The 12,467-nt window shown below is 42.4% G+C and overlaps 1 protein-coding gene across 1 annotated transcript; it reads right to left on the bottom strand.

Annotated features, from left to right (window-relative positions):
* Nucleotides 1-10,616: 10,616 nt before the first annotated feature.
* On the bottom strand, nucleotides 10,617-12,151 carry LOC133614598 (type-2 ice-structuring protein-like). The gene is made up of 7 exons (XM_061972700.2): nucleotides 12,074-12,151; nucleotides 11,925-11,987; nucleotides 11,802-11,820; nucleotides 11,634-11,719; nucleotides 11,363-11,491; nucleotides 10,986-11,091; nucleotides 10,617-10,911 (listed from the first exon to the last, which is right to left on the bottom strand). The coding sequence occupies exons 1-7, from the start codon at nucleotides 12,125-12,127 to the stop codon at nucleotides 10,832-10,834; spliced, it is 537 nt and encodes a 178-aa protein (XP_061828684.1). The 5' UTR covers nucleotides 12,128-12,151; the 3' UTR covers nucleotides 10,617-10,831.
* Between the last annotated feature and the right edge of the window lie 316 nt (nucleotides 12,152-12,467).

The following is a 12,467-nucleotide window of genomic DNA, read 5'->3' as shown; positions in this document are numbered from 1 at the left end:
GTCTGGCTTCCTAGTTTGTCTTCATACAACAGATGACGACTTTTGTTTCCTGCTCTGAACCTGCTAGCTTCCACGCTAGACTCCTTTTTACCTTCTAGCTCCCACGCTAGCTCTTTTAGTTTTTGCCTTCCGTGCTATGAGCACGTTTTTGTTTGTTCCAGTAGAATTTATTTATTAAATAAATCCTTTCTTACCTGCACGCTGTGTCTGAAGCCCGTCTGCATTCCTGGGAGAACGAGCCCCGCATCACCATGCGCTCCGGTCGTCACAGTATACATGTCAGGTGACTTGAAAAACAATATATGCAAAAAATGGGGGGTAGAAGTATATACACTATGTACATGACTATGCACATGTTGACTCCAAGAGTGTGCAAAACAGAAAGAGAAAATATATATACACTATAACCACATATAAATATATGTATATATATATATATGAGCTGAGTCATGATTTTATGGCAGTTTTAACATTTAGTAGGGAAGTGTGTTGGTAGTGCATTCCACTGTGTGTTGGTAGTCAATCAATCAATCAATCAATGTTTATGTATATAGCCCTAAATCACAAGTGTCCCAAAGGGCTGCACAAGCCACAACGACATCCTCGGTACAAAGCCCACATAAGGGCAAGGAAAAACTCACCCCAGTGGGACGTCGATGTGAATGACTATGAGAAACCTTGGAGGGGACCGCATATGTGGGTAACCCCCCCCCCCCCTCTAGGGGAGACCGAAAGCAATGGATGTCGAGTGGGTCTGACATAATATTGTGAGAGTCCAGTCCATAGTGGATCCAACATAATAGTAAGAGTCCAGTCCATAGTGGGGCCAGCAGGACACCATCCCGAGCGGAGACGGGTCAGCAGCACAGAGATGTTCCCAGCCGATGCACAGGCGAGCGGTCCACCCCGGGTCCCGACTCTGGACAGCCAGCACTTCATCCATGGCCACCGGACCTGTGCCCCCCCCTCCACAAGGAAAAGGGGAGCAGAGGAGAAAAGAAAAGAAACGGCAGATCAACTGGTCTAACAGGGGGGCTATTTAAAGGCTAGAGTATACAAATGAGTTTTAAGATGGGACTTAAATGCTTCTACTGAGGTAGCATCTCTAATTGTTACCGGGAGGACATTCCATAGTACTGGAGCCCGAATAGAAAACGCTCTATAGCCCGCAGACTTTTTTTGGGCTCTGGGAATCACTAATAAGCCGGAGTTCTTTGAACGCAGATTTCTTGCCGGGACATATGGTACAATGCAATCGACAAGATAGGACGGAGCTAGACCGTGTAGTATTTTATACGTAAGTAGTAAAACCTTAAAGTCACATCTTAAGTGCACAGGAAGCCAGTGCAGGTGAGCCAGTATAGGTATATATATATATGTATATATGTATATAAAGGTATATACAGTATAGGCGTAATATGATCAAACTTTCTTGTTCTTGTCAAAACTCTAGTAGCCGCATTTTGTACCAATTGTAGTCTTTTAATGCTAGACATAGGGAGACCCGAAAATAATACGTTACAGTAGTCGAGACGAGACGTAACGAACGCATGAATAATGATCTCAGCGTCGCTAGTGGATAAAATAGAACGAATTTTAGCGATATTACGGAGAAGAAAGAAGGCCGTTTTAGTAACACTCTTAATGTGTGACTCAAAGGAGAGAGTTGGGTCAAAAATAATACCCAGATTCTTTACTGATTCGCCTTGTGTAATTGTTTGGTTGTCAAATGTTAAGGTGGTATTATTAAATAAATGTCGGTGTTTAGCAGGACCGATAATCAGCATTTCCGTTTTCTTGGCGTTGAGTTGCAAGAAGTTAGCGGACATCCATTGTTTAATTTCATTAAGACACGCCTCCAGCTGACTACAATCCGGCGTGTTGGTCAGCTTTAGGGGCATGTAGAGTTGGCTGTCATCAGCATAACAGTGAAAGCTAACACCGTATTTGCGTATGATGTCGCCTAGCGGCAGCATGTAAATACTAAAGAGTGCAGGGCCAAGAACTGAACCCTGAGGAACTCTGCACGTTACCTTAACATAGTCCGAGGTCACATTATTATGGGAGACGCATTGCATCCTGTCAGTAAGATAAGAGTTAAACCACGACAAAGCTAAGTCTGACATACCAATACGTGTTTTGATACGCTCTAATAAAATATTATGATCGACGGTATCGAAAGCAGCGCTAAGATGAAGAAGCAGCAACATAGATGACGCATCAGAATCCATCGTTAGCAGTAGATCATTAGTCATTTTTGCAAGGGCTGTCTCCGTAGAGTGATTTGCCCTGAAACCGGATTGAAAAGGTTCACAGAGATTGTTAGACACTAAGTGTTTATTTAGCTGCTGTGCGACAATTTTTTTTTTCTTTTTTTCGAGTAGTGCATTCCACTGTGTGTTGGTAGTGCATTCCACTGTGTGCTGGCAAAATAGTAGAATGCATTTTTTCCCATGAGAGTCTTGAATTTGCGGGGGACGAGGTCTGAGGAAGTCCCTGTGGTGTAGTACCTGTGAGCATCACTTACTCTGGTGAAGTAGTCGGACAGGTACTTGGGGACACTTTCTCTCAGTATTTTGAATAGCAGGCACATTGCCATTTGGTGTACTCTTTCCTCAACTCTAAGCCATCCCAATTTGGTAAAGTGGGCTTGAGTTAGGTGAGTCTCACCAGCTTGTTTTGGGAAGTTTACAGTTTAGTTCATCATTTAATTTGATTTCTTTGTATTCCTTTCATGAAAATGCATAAATACAAGCCATATACAGTTGACACTTTCATTGTTTTTTTGTTTCTTATACATTTCCATGATCAGAAAGGAGCAGATGGAAGAATACTATTCTTATATTTATCTGCCTCCTTTTGAACACAAATTATTGAGATGACTTTATAACTGTTCCCTCCACCAACACCCAAACTCCAACATACTTTTCATTTTCGTTTAAGCATTTTCAAAATGACACGTTCCAATCAAAATCAAAAATCAGTTTGATATAATTCCAGTTGTTTCTTTTTGTAACTCCTTTTAAATTCAAAGGTATTCTTGCAACTTTTGAAGTCTAGAGAATTCCATGCTTTCACACCAGCAACAGATAAGCACATTTGCTTCAAATTTGTTGGCACTCTTGGATGTTTAAAGTCATACGGCCTTCTGTGGTTCTCATCTTCCGACGTGAACACTAATAACTTTTGGAAGTCCTTTGGAAGAACTTTATTTCTAACTTTGAACATCACTAATAGAGTATGCAATTCTACAATGTCTTTTAGTTTTAATAATCCTGACCTAATGAAGAGTGGATTTGTGTGGTCTCTATAAACATGATACCAATTGCTCTTTTCTGTGAAAGAAATAAAGGCATTATGTTTCTATGATATGTATTTCCCCATATTTCTGCACAATAATTGAAATTGAAATGAATTAGTTTTTAGTGGCTTGGGGACAGTGGTGAAGCATGAGGTGCAGGCGTCGTCCAAATGACTCTGTATGAGGGCACCGGCAAGGGTCTTAAGTGTATCCCTGTTGATAAACGCAGAAATCCTGCCCAAAAATCTAGTTTTATTATTGATCTTGGTGATTGCTTTTAAGGCCATTTTTTCACCCGATAGTGTTGTCCAATATCATGTTCGTCCTTCGTTTTCGAAGATGACCAGGTGACTTCACGTTGATTTGTGTGTGCGAAGATGGCTGATGAGGCCAATCCTTGCGCGGAATGACCGGCTGCAGTGAGGGCAGGTTATGGCTAGGGGGTGGCTGGCAGAGAGGGAGGAACTGTCTCTGGTCTTGCAGAGCTGTCGCTTCTGTTCGGCTTCATGGATGCATTTTTCCTCGAAGTCTGCAACACCATGCCAGACTGCAGAGCGCCAGTTTGAACAGTGTTGGGCATCAGCTTCCCATGTCTCTGGGTCCAGACCACAGCCCTTGAGACTGGCCTTTAAGGTGTCCTTAAAGCGTTTCCGCTGTCCGCCGCGTGAGCGCTTTCAATGGTGCAGTTCACCGTACAGGAGCATTTTTGGTAGGCGTTCATCGGACATGCGGCAGACATGGCCAGCCCATCTCAGCTGGAAACGCTTGAGGATGGCATAGATGCTATCCATCTCAGCCCTGAGGAGGACCTCGGTGTCTGGGATCTTGTTCTGCCACCTGATGTTGAGCAGCCTCCTGAGGGATCTCATGTGGAAGGCGTTAAGCTGTTTAGCATGCCGGCTGTATACAGTCCAGGTCTCACAGGCATACAGCAGGGCGGGTAGGACAACAGCACGGTAGACCTTAAGTTTGGTCCGTAGGCTAAGCCCTCTGCGCTCCCAGACAGAACTGCGGAGTCGGCCAAATGCAGCACTTCCATGCGCAATCCTATGCATGACCTCCTCGTCGATGTTGCCCATGCGTGACAAGGTGCTACCCAGGTAGACAAACTTTTCAGCAGCTTTGAGGTTCTCACCATTTACGCTGACGAGGGGCTCAGTGTACGGGTCTCCAGGAGCAGTTTGATGCATAACAACTGTTTTCTTTGTACTGATGGTGAGTCCAAAGTCTGAGCATGCTGTGGCAAAGTTGTTCATGCTTCGTTGCATTTCCAGCTCGTTGGAAGCATTCAGGGCACAGTCGTCCGCAAAGAGAAAGTCGTGAACCTTGGTGGTCCAGGTTGTCCAATATACAACCTAGGTCAATGACCTTGTCTTTGCTGGTGATTATGCTATCACCTGCTTTAATCGTAAAGCCCGGGGGTTTACCGAGGTTGTGCTTGGACCCAAATAGGATGGACTCTGTTTTACCCAGGGCTAGTGACAGTTTGTTATCGGAAAGCCAGAGACAGAGATAACTAACATGCTGAGTGCACTTTCAACCTTCAATTTGTCCCTGTCCGAGGCCAGGATCGCAGAATCGTCCACGAACAGGAACAAATTGCTGTTACATGCTGATTTCATGTGGTTAATGTAAATCAAGGATGACAATGGTCCCAGAATTCTCCCCTGTGGGACACCACAGCTCACCTTGAGGGGAGAGGACAGTGATTCGTTCACCTCGACCACCTGTTCTCTATCCTCAAGGTAAGATTTCATCCAGTTTGCTGTCAAAACCGATTGCCCTCAACTTGTTTAACAGTATTGAGTGGTTAACTGTGTCGCATGCCTTTTGAAGGTCCAGCATAACCATTCCACAGTACTTGCCCATGTCTATCTCTAAACAAGGGTTTTGATATCATCCATTGCGACCAGATAAGATATTTCCTATTTTTATTAAAATAAATTCCTCAAGCAGTTCCGCCCAGCCAGTTATTTTGAGTTTGAGCCAATCAGAAGAACATGCGCGCCCGCCGTTGGAGCAAAGTTACGCCATCCATCCATCCATTTTCTACCTCTTGTCCCTTTCAGGGTCGCAGAGGGTGCTGGAGCATATCCCAGTTGCACTCGGGCGGAAGGCGGGGTACACCCTGGACAAGTCACCAACTCATCGCAGGTCCAACACAGATAGACAGACAACATTCACACACTAGGGACCATTTAGTGTTGCCAATCAACCTATCCCCAGGTGCATGTCTTTGGAGGTGGGAGGATTCTATCCCCAGGTGCATGTCTTTGGAGGTGGGAGGAGCCTATCCCCAGGTGCATGTCTTTGGAGGTGGGAGGGGCCTATCCCCAGGTGCATGTCTTTGGAGGTGGAAAGAGCCTATCCCCAGGTGCATGTCTTTGGAGGTGGGAGGAGCCTATCCCCAGGTGCATGTCTTTGGAGGTGGGAGGAGCCTATCCCCAGGTGCATGTCTTTGGAGGTGGGAGGGGCCTATCCCCAGGTGCATGTCTTTGGAGGTGGGAGGAGCCTATCCCCAGGTGCATGTCTTTGGAGGTGGGAGGAGCCTATCCCCAGGTGCATGTCTTTGGAGGTGGGACGAAGCCGGAGTACCCGGAGGGAATCCATGCAGTCACGGGGAGAACATGCAAACTCCACACAGAAAGATCCCAAGCCCAGGATCAAACCCAGGACCTTCGAGGCACACGCGCAAACCCCTGTCCACCGTGCTGCCCCAGCTACGCCAGCAAACTAATAATCTTAAAACAATAAACAAGTTAATAAGACGTCAACATTTTGCAAGAAAAGGAAAGTGGACCAAAGAAGAATAGGCAGTGAAATATGGCTTCATTTAGCCACAAAATTGTTGTCCCTGTTAAGAGTGCCATCGTCAAATGCCATTTTGACACAAAAAAGGGCAACTTCCAAAGGAGGTATGTACCTGGCATGCAGTTGAAGATAACAAAAAAATCTTATTAAGCCATTCTGTACTTTAAACAGAGAATGTTGTGAGGTTACTACAACCAGCCCACTTTGGAGAAGTGGGTAGGAGTGAGGTGTGATCTGGGGTGGAGGTCTAGAAGTAATCTGACTAGCTTGTTCTGGGATGTTTGGAGTCTAGATTTGAGGGTTTTGGAGGTGCTAGGGTACCAGGAGGTGCATGCGTAATGGAAAAAGGGTTGAACGAGAGTTCCCGCTAGAATCTTCATGGTGCTTTTGTTGACCAGAGAGGAGATTCTATAGAGAAATATCGTTCGTTGGTTGACCTTTTTGATGACCTTGGTTGCCATTTTATCACAGGAAAGATTAGCCTCTAGAATGGAACCTAGGTAGGTGACCTCATCTTTCCTGGTGATAACAATGTCACCCACTTTTATAGTGAAGTCATTGACTTTCTTAAGGTTGATGTGGGACCCAAACAGGATGGATTCAGTTTTACCCAAGTGTATGGATAGCTTGTTGTCGGCGAGCCAGGTGCAAGTTCTACTGAGGATTTTCTCCACCTGTGACTTGTCCTTGTCTGATACCAGCAGGGCCGAGTCATCCGCAAACAAGAACAATTCACAGTTGCATGCCGATGACAAGTCGTTTATGTATACTAGGAACAGTAAAGGCCCCAATACACTGCCTTGGGGGACTCCACAGCTCACTGAGAGAGGGGGGGACACGGTGCCATTCACCTCTACCACATGTTCCCTCCCCTCCAAGTAAGATTGCATCCAGCTCCATGAGGTTTTGTTAAATCCGATTGCTCTGAGCTTATCCAACAGTATAGCGTGGTTAACGCTGTCAAAGGCCTTCTGAAGGTCCAGCATGACCATGCCGCAGTCTACCTCATGTTTGATGTGGTCGCTCAGATAGAGAAGGCATGTGTCAGTGGAGTGGTTAGTTCCGAAGTCAGATAGAGAAGGCATGTGTCAGTGGAGTGGTTAGTTCTGAAGTCAGATAGAGAAGGCATGTGTCAGTGGAGTGGTTAGTTCTGAAGTCAGATAGAGAAGGCATGTGTCAGTGGAGTGGTTAGTTCTGAAGTCAGATAGAGAAGGCGTGTGTCAGTGGAGTGGTTAGTTCTCAAGTCAGATAGAGAAGGCATGTGTCAGTGGAATGGTTAGTTCTGAAGTCAGATAGAGAAGGCATGTGTCAGTGGAGTGGTTAGTTCTGAAGTCAGATAGAGAAGGCATATGTCAGTGGAGTGGTTAGTTCTGAAGCCGGATTGGAATTTGTACATTAGTTTTTTAGTAGCAAGGTAACTATCGACCTGTTCATAAACTATTTTTTCCACTACTTTGGAAATGGAACTGAGAAACTTCATCACTAATGTCTGCATTTGGAAGCAAAGAATAGCTTTTGTCTTATTTACTGACACTTTTTAGTTTGCTTCTTTGCTGCTAAGGTAACATAGAATTGACAACTTATTCAACCAAAACGCTGGTTGGTGTTTTGTTTGTAATTTAAGACACAACCATTTGATGTCAGCAGTCCACAATGTATTGTCCTTAAGCGGGTTTTAATAAGCCCATCTTCAAATGACTTTGAGAAGGCTCTTGATAGCACACACCGAGATGGGCTTTGGAAAATTCTAAGAGTGTACAGGACACCACAACATATAGTAGAACTCACTAAGACTTTCCACACTTGTCGTGTGGGAAACAGCAACCTTGCATTTTAGGGTCAGGCAAGGGTGTGTAATGTCTACGCAGCTCTTCAACATCATCTTTGTGTAAGGACATTTCTCTCCTTTAAGCAAAATGGAACGCCTCAGAAGTTACTCGCTTTGGCCTTGCTCCAAGAAGATAAAAACAATGATCTCATGTAGACCACCAGGAAGTGTTTTAAATATAGAAAAACAATCATAATATGACCCTTAAAGTCGATGGGAGAATACACAGATTGCCAGATTTGACAAGGAAGGCACACATGTAAGGGTTTTTCTGGAACCTTCTCAAGTTTTCACTCTACTATCTGAGCCACGCCGCTAAGACTTAGCTTTTAGCTTGTTTAGGAGCTTTAAATGAAATGTTTTGCCTGACGGTGTAATTAGTGAGTAATTGCGGAGAATTGATCCAGTAAGGTGTGAATAAGTGTCATTCTTTTTTTCAGCTCATCAAATCCGAGAAGAGATAATAAGATCTGGTTTGGACAGAAAGTTTGCCAAACCCAGCAGCTGAGTCAGCGCTCTCAACAATGGCTGAGATGCCAAGCAATCAGAATCAAAATGTTGCCAACACAAACAAACTATTCTTTACTTCCAAATACAGACATTAGTGATGAAGTCTTGATTAGTGCTTGTTCTAGCTATGCATTGTTGGACTGACTTGATGGATTTGTCCTTAGATTTTAATGGTAAAATATAGGGATGTCTGATAATGGCTTTTTGCCGATATCCGATATTCCGATATTGTCCAACTCTTAATTACCGATACCGATATATACAGTCGTAGAATTAACACATTATTATGCCTAATTTGGACAACCAGGTTGTTACGATCCACTGCCCGGATCATAGTTTGTTTATGTTTTCTAGTCACTTGTGTTTTCAGCACCTCTTGATTTTGTTTGTTTTCAGTTGCCATGTCGACCGATTACATTCACCTGCCTCTGGTTAGTGTTCGGGACGCGCACATGTTGCCCGGGCACTAATCAAAGGGCTATTTAGTCTTTGCCCTGGCCTCACTCGGTCTGGCTTCCTAGTTTGTTCCCACACAACTGATAACGACTACTTAGATTTCATGCTATGCTATTTTTGCCTGCTAGCACCCACGCTAGTCCTTTTGTTTTGCCTTTTGTGCTACGTGCATGTCTTTTGTTTGTTCATCGAGTGATTTATATTTTAAATAAATCATTTTCCTACCTGCAAGCTGTGTCCGAAGCCGTCTGCATCCTTGGGAGAACCACACCCGCATCACTATGCGACCCAGTCGTTACACAGGTATGGTGAAGATAAGGTACTTTTAAAAAAATTTAATAAAATAAGATAAGATAAATAAATTAAAAACATTTTCTTGAATAAAAAAGAAAGTAAAACAATATAAAAACAGTTACATTGAAATTAGTAATTAATGAAAATGAGTAAAATTAACTGTTAAAGGTTAGTACTATTAGTGGAGCAGCATCATGTGTGCTTACGGACTGTATCCCTGCAGACTGTATTGATATATATTGATATATAATGTAGGAACCTTGTTTTCAACATTAAAAACATGTACTGATGTACTGTGTTCTTTCGCCACTTTCAAGTTCATTTCTGGCGGTCTTGGTGCATCGCAGATTGTAAAGTATCATTGAGTATTGTTACACCCACAATGTGATGGAGTTTCCATCCATTTTTACCGCTTGTCCCTTTTGGGGTCACATTCTAACTCGTAAATAAAAGTCAGCTGACAGCAGAGCCAATGTGAGGTCCTCTACTGCGCCCATGAAACCCAATAAAAAAAACATCCAGAATACTCCATTGACATTTGGTGACTTGAATATTAACAAGTCATATTCATAGTGATATTGTTATTATAAGCGCTAACGCAGACAAACTATTTAGAGTGGCGCCCAATGTTGAAATGATTGACTGATCAGCTGCTTTTCCGTTTCCTTGCTCGTCAAACGTTATTGTAGATCATAGATCATGCATCTCACCTGGATAGTAGAAGGACGAGGAAGTATTCCGACAAGTTGGTACACTTTGACAGCCAATTTAAGACTTGGCAAGAACGACACGAAAAAACGCTTGGTTCCACCCCCCTTTTCTTTGCGAGGATCCTGAGTCATTCTTCATCTAAATGGAAATATATGAACATCCTAGCAGTCCTCATCCTAATGACAGATTGTACATTGACATTGTACAGTAAGTGATGCTTTATTATGTTTGTTGGTTCTCATGAAGTCTGCAGTGAGTAATAATCAGTGATGTTGAAGAAAAAGACGACCGTCGTGATGCGTTTTTTGAATAATGCGCTGCGTATGTTTATATTAAATGTTATGATAAATGCTTCTGTTATCATGTATCATCATGTATATAAAATCCTATTGGAGGTGTTTGGATGTTTTTAAGGGCTTTATAGGCAAAATAGGGCGGATTGCCATTTCAAATTAATTGTAATTGTGAAAAATATAGACTATTTTCAAAAAACTGTGTTCTATCAAACCACTAATGGTAATAAGTGGTGTTCTTATTATATGTTTTTGCTTTGAAAAATGTTACTGTGAAGAAGTATTTAAAAACAAAAAAAGCTAAATTGCACAAAATTACAATTGTTGTTCATGGACAAAGTTGCCATTTCATATAATTAAGCAATGCACAAGTTCAGAATTGGTTGTGTGGAAAATAAGACACAAATACATATTTTCATGCAGATAGCTTCCTTTATTTGGTAGAAAGATGGTGTTTCAGTTTCAAATGTGTTCCACTAACATTCAACAAGTGAACAGCGTAGGAGAAAAACATAATAGATAGTCAACCCAGATACACAAAGACACCACAGAGTATAATATCTTCTCAGTACACTCGTTGTGATGAGTGAAAGACATTGTTGTAGAAGATATGATGATATGGTTTGATTAGTTATGGTGGTCACAGCACGCGTCTCTGATGCAAACGTATGGCTCTAGGCTGTCACAGGCCTCACCCTCCCATGATTCTAGAAAAGAAAAGTTTTCAGAGTGACATTACAGTTAATCTCAACTAAATTTGATTGACTGATTATACTTATACCGGTGGTGGCGTCAGCATCAATAACCACACAAACATCCGTAGGAAGTACTGATGGAAAGTCACTAAATCCGAAGGGTTTGCCATCAGTCCAAATAAAGGTTCCCGCCTGGAAGTCAAAGTCACATTTGAATGAGTCACTCCTGAAGAGAACAACTGCATGCAATTTTATTTACTGCTCTTTTGTCACAATATTTGACATCTTGATTGTGTTCAAAATATTATTAGCATCGTACAGTATCATTATGAAACACTCAACTCTACACCTCCTATTGTCACGTTTTTGCCCTGATTTAGTGTGGAGGATACATTTATTTGATAGGTGCCAATAAATTATTCGACTGACTACAAGACAACTTTGATATTGTTAAATGTTTCACCTCAATGGCATCACTGAGTCCAATCCAGGCTGTATCTGCATCCCCATCATTAACCAGGTCTTGAACGACTGCATTTTTCACCGCACTGGTGATTGAGGCCAGATTCCCACCAAGAATGTTGCAGACACTCTAATGGTAGAAACAGAGTGAAAAAGTAGATTTGATTCATTCCATCGTATAGTTGTCATCTTTTGATAAATGAACAAACAGGTGGCTCAGCAGCCCCTGGTGTATAAATATATTATGACTACATTGTGAAATTCTTTCATACCTCTGCATCTAGAAACATCCTTTCGTCAGCTTGGAAGATGTAACAGTGATCATCCAACTGAGTCCATCCCTCGGGACAGCAAACTTCTGCAACATAATCATTATTTCGGAATGAATAACATAAAATAAGTCATTGTTAATTGAAAAAAAAGTCATCATAGCTACCAACCTTTGCTAGGACGAGACCACTGTGTAGAAGGTAAGAACAGAGCATTTACAAATATGAAGACAGCAGACAATGAAAGAGGATAATACATGTTTATTGAAGTCAGCAGGTGAGATTTGGACTTACAGCTCCAGTCATCAGTCCACTGATCCCACAAAGGAGGAAAAACACGCGAAGAGAAAACGCCATCTGTGCAATGATAGACAAACTCTGTTATATTGAACATGCCATTAAATAACGTTCGAAAAGTCGTATTTAAAGTTGTAGTGTGTTACCTTTAGAGTTTTCAGGGCTGTTGGATGCTGAACTAAGGGACAACTAAGAGCCATCCTTTTATTTGCTGGCTTGACGCAACCCTGGAATGATCTGTATGTTAATTATGGACTGGTGTCAGCAACAAGGAACTACTGAATAAAAAATAGTCACAAGTTGACGTAAATAATTGGTTTAATTAGTCTATCAACTTGAGCTCAATTTACACCCAAACAATGAAACAAAGACACCATTGTTATCCTTGTCAAACTTTTTTTTTTGTATGTACAGGATGCTTCACCTTACGTGGAGCATACAATGTGGGACTATCTTGGTTGGAACTTTGCTTCAACATTGCATGGAAGTCAGTCACAGACGTTCTCAGGATTGGCAGACCGGGGTGATGGTCTCCCTATT

This window comes from Nerophis lumbriciformis, linkage group LG01 (genome assembly GCF_033978685.3).
Source record: "Nerophis lumbriciformis linkage group LG01, RoL_Nlum_v2.1, whole genome shotgun sequence".
NCBI classification, from domain to species: Eukaryota; Metazoa; Chordata; class Actinopteri; order Syngnathiformes; family Syngnathidae; genus Nerophis; species Nerophis lumbriciformis.
Note: the sequence above shows the minus strand (reverse complement) of the source record. Positions and strands in the feature narration are given on the sequence as shown.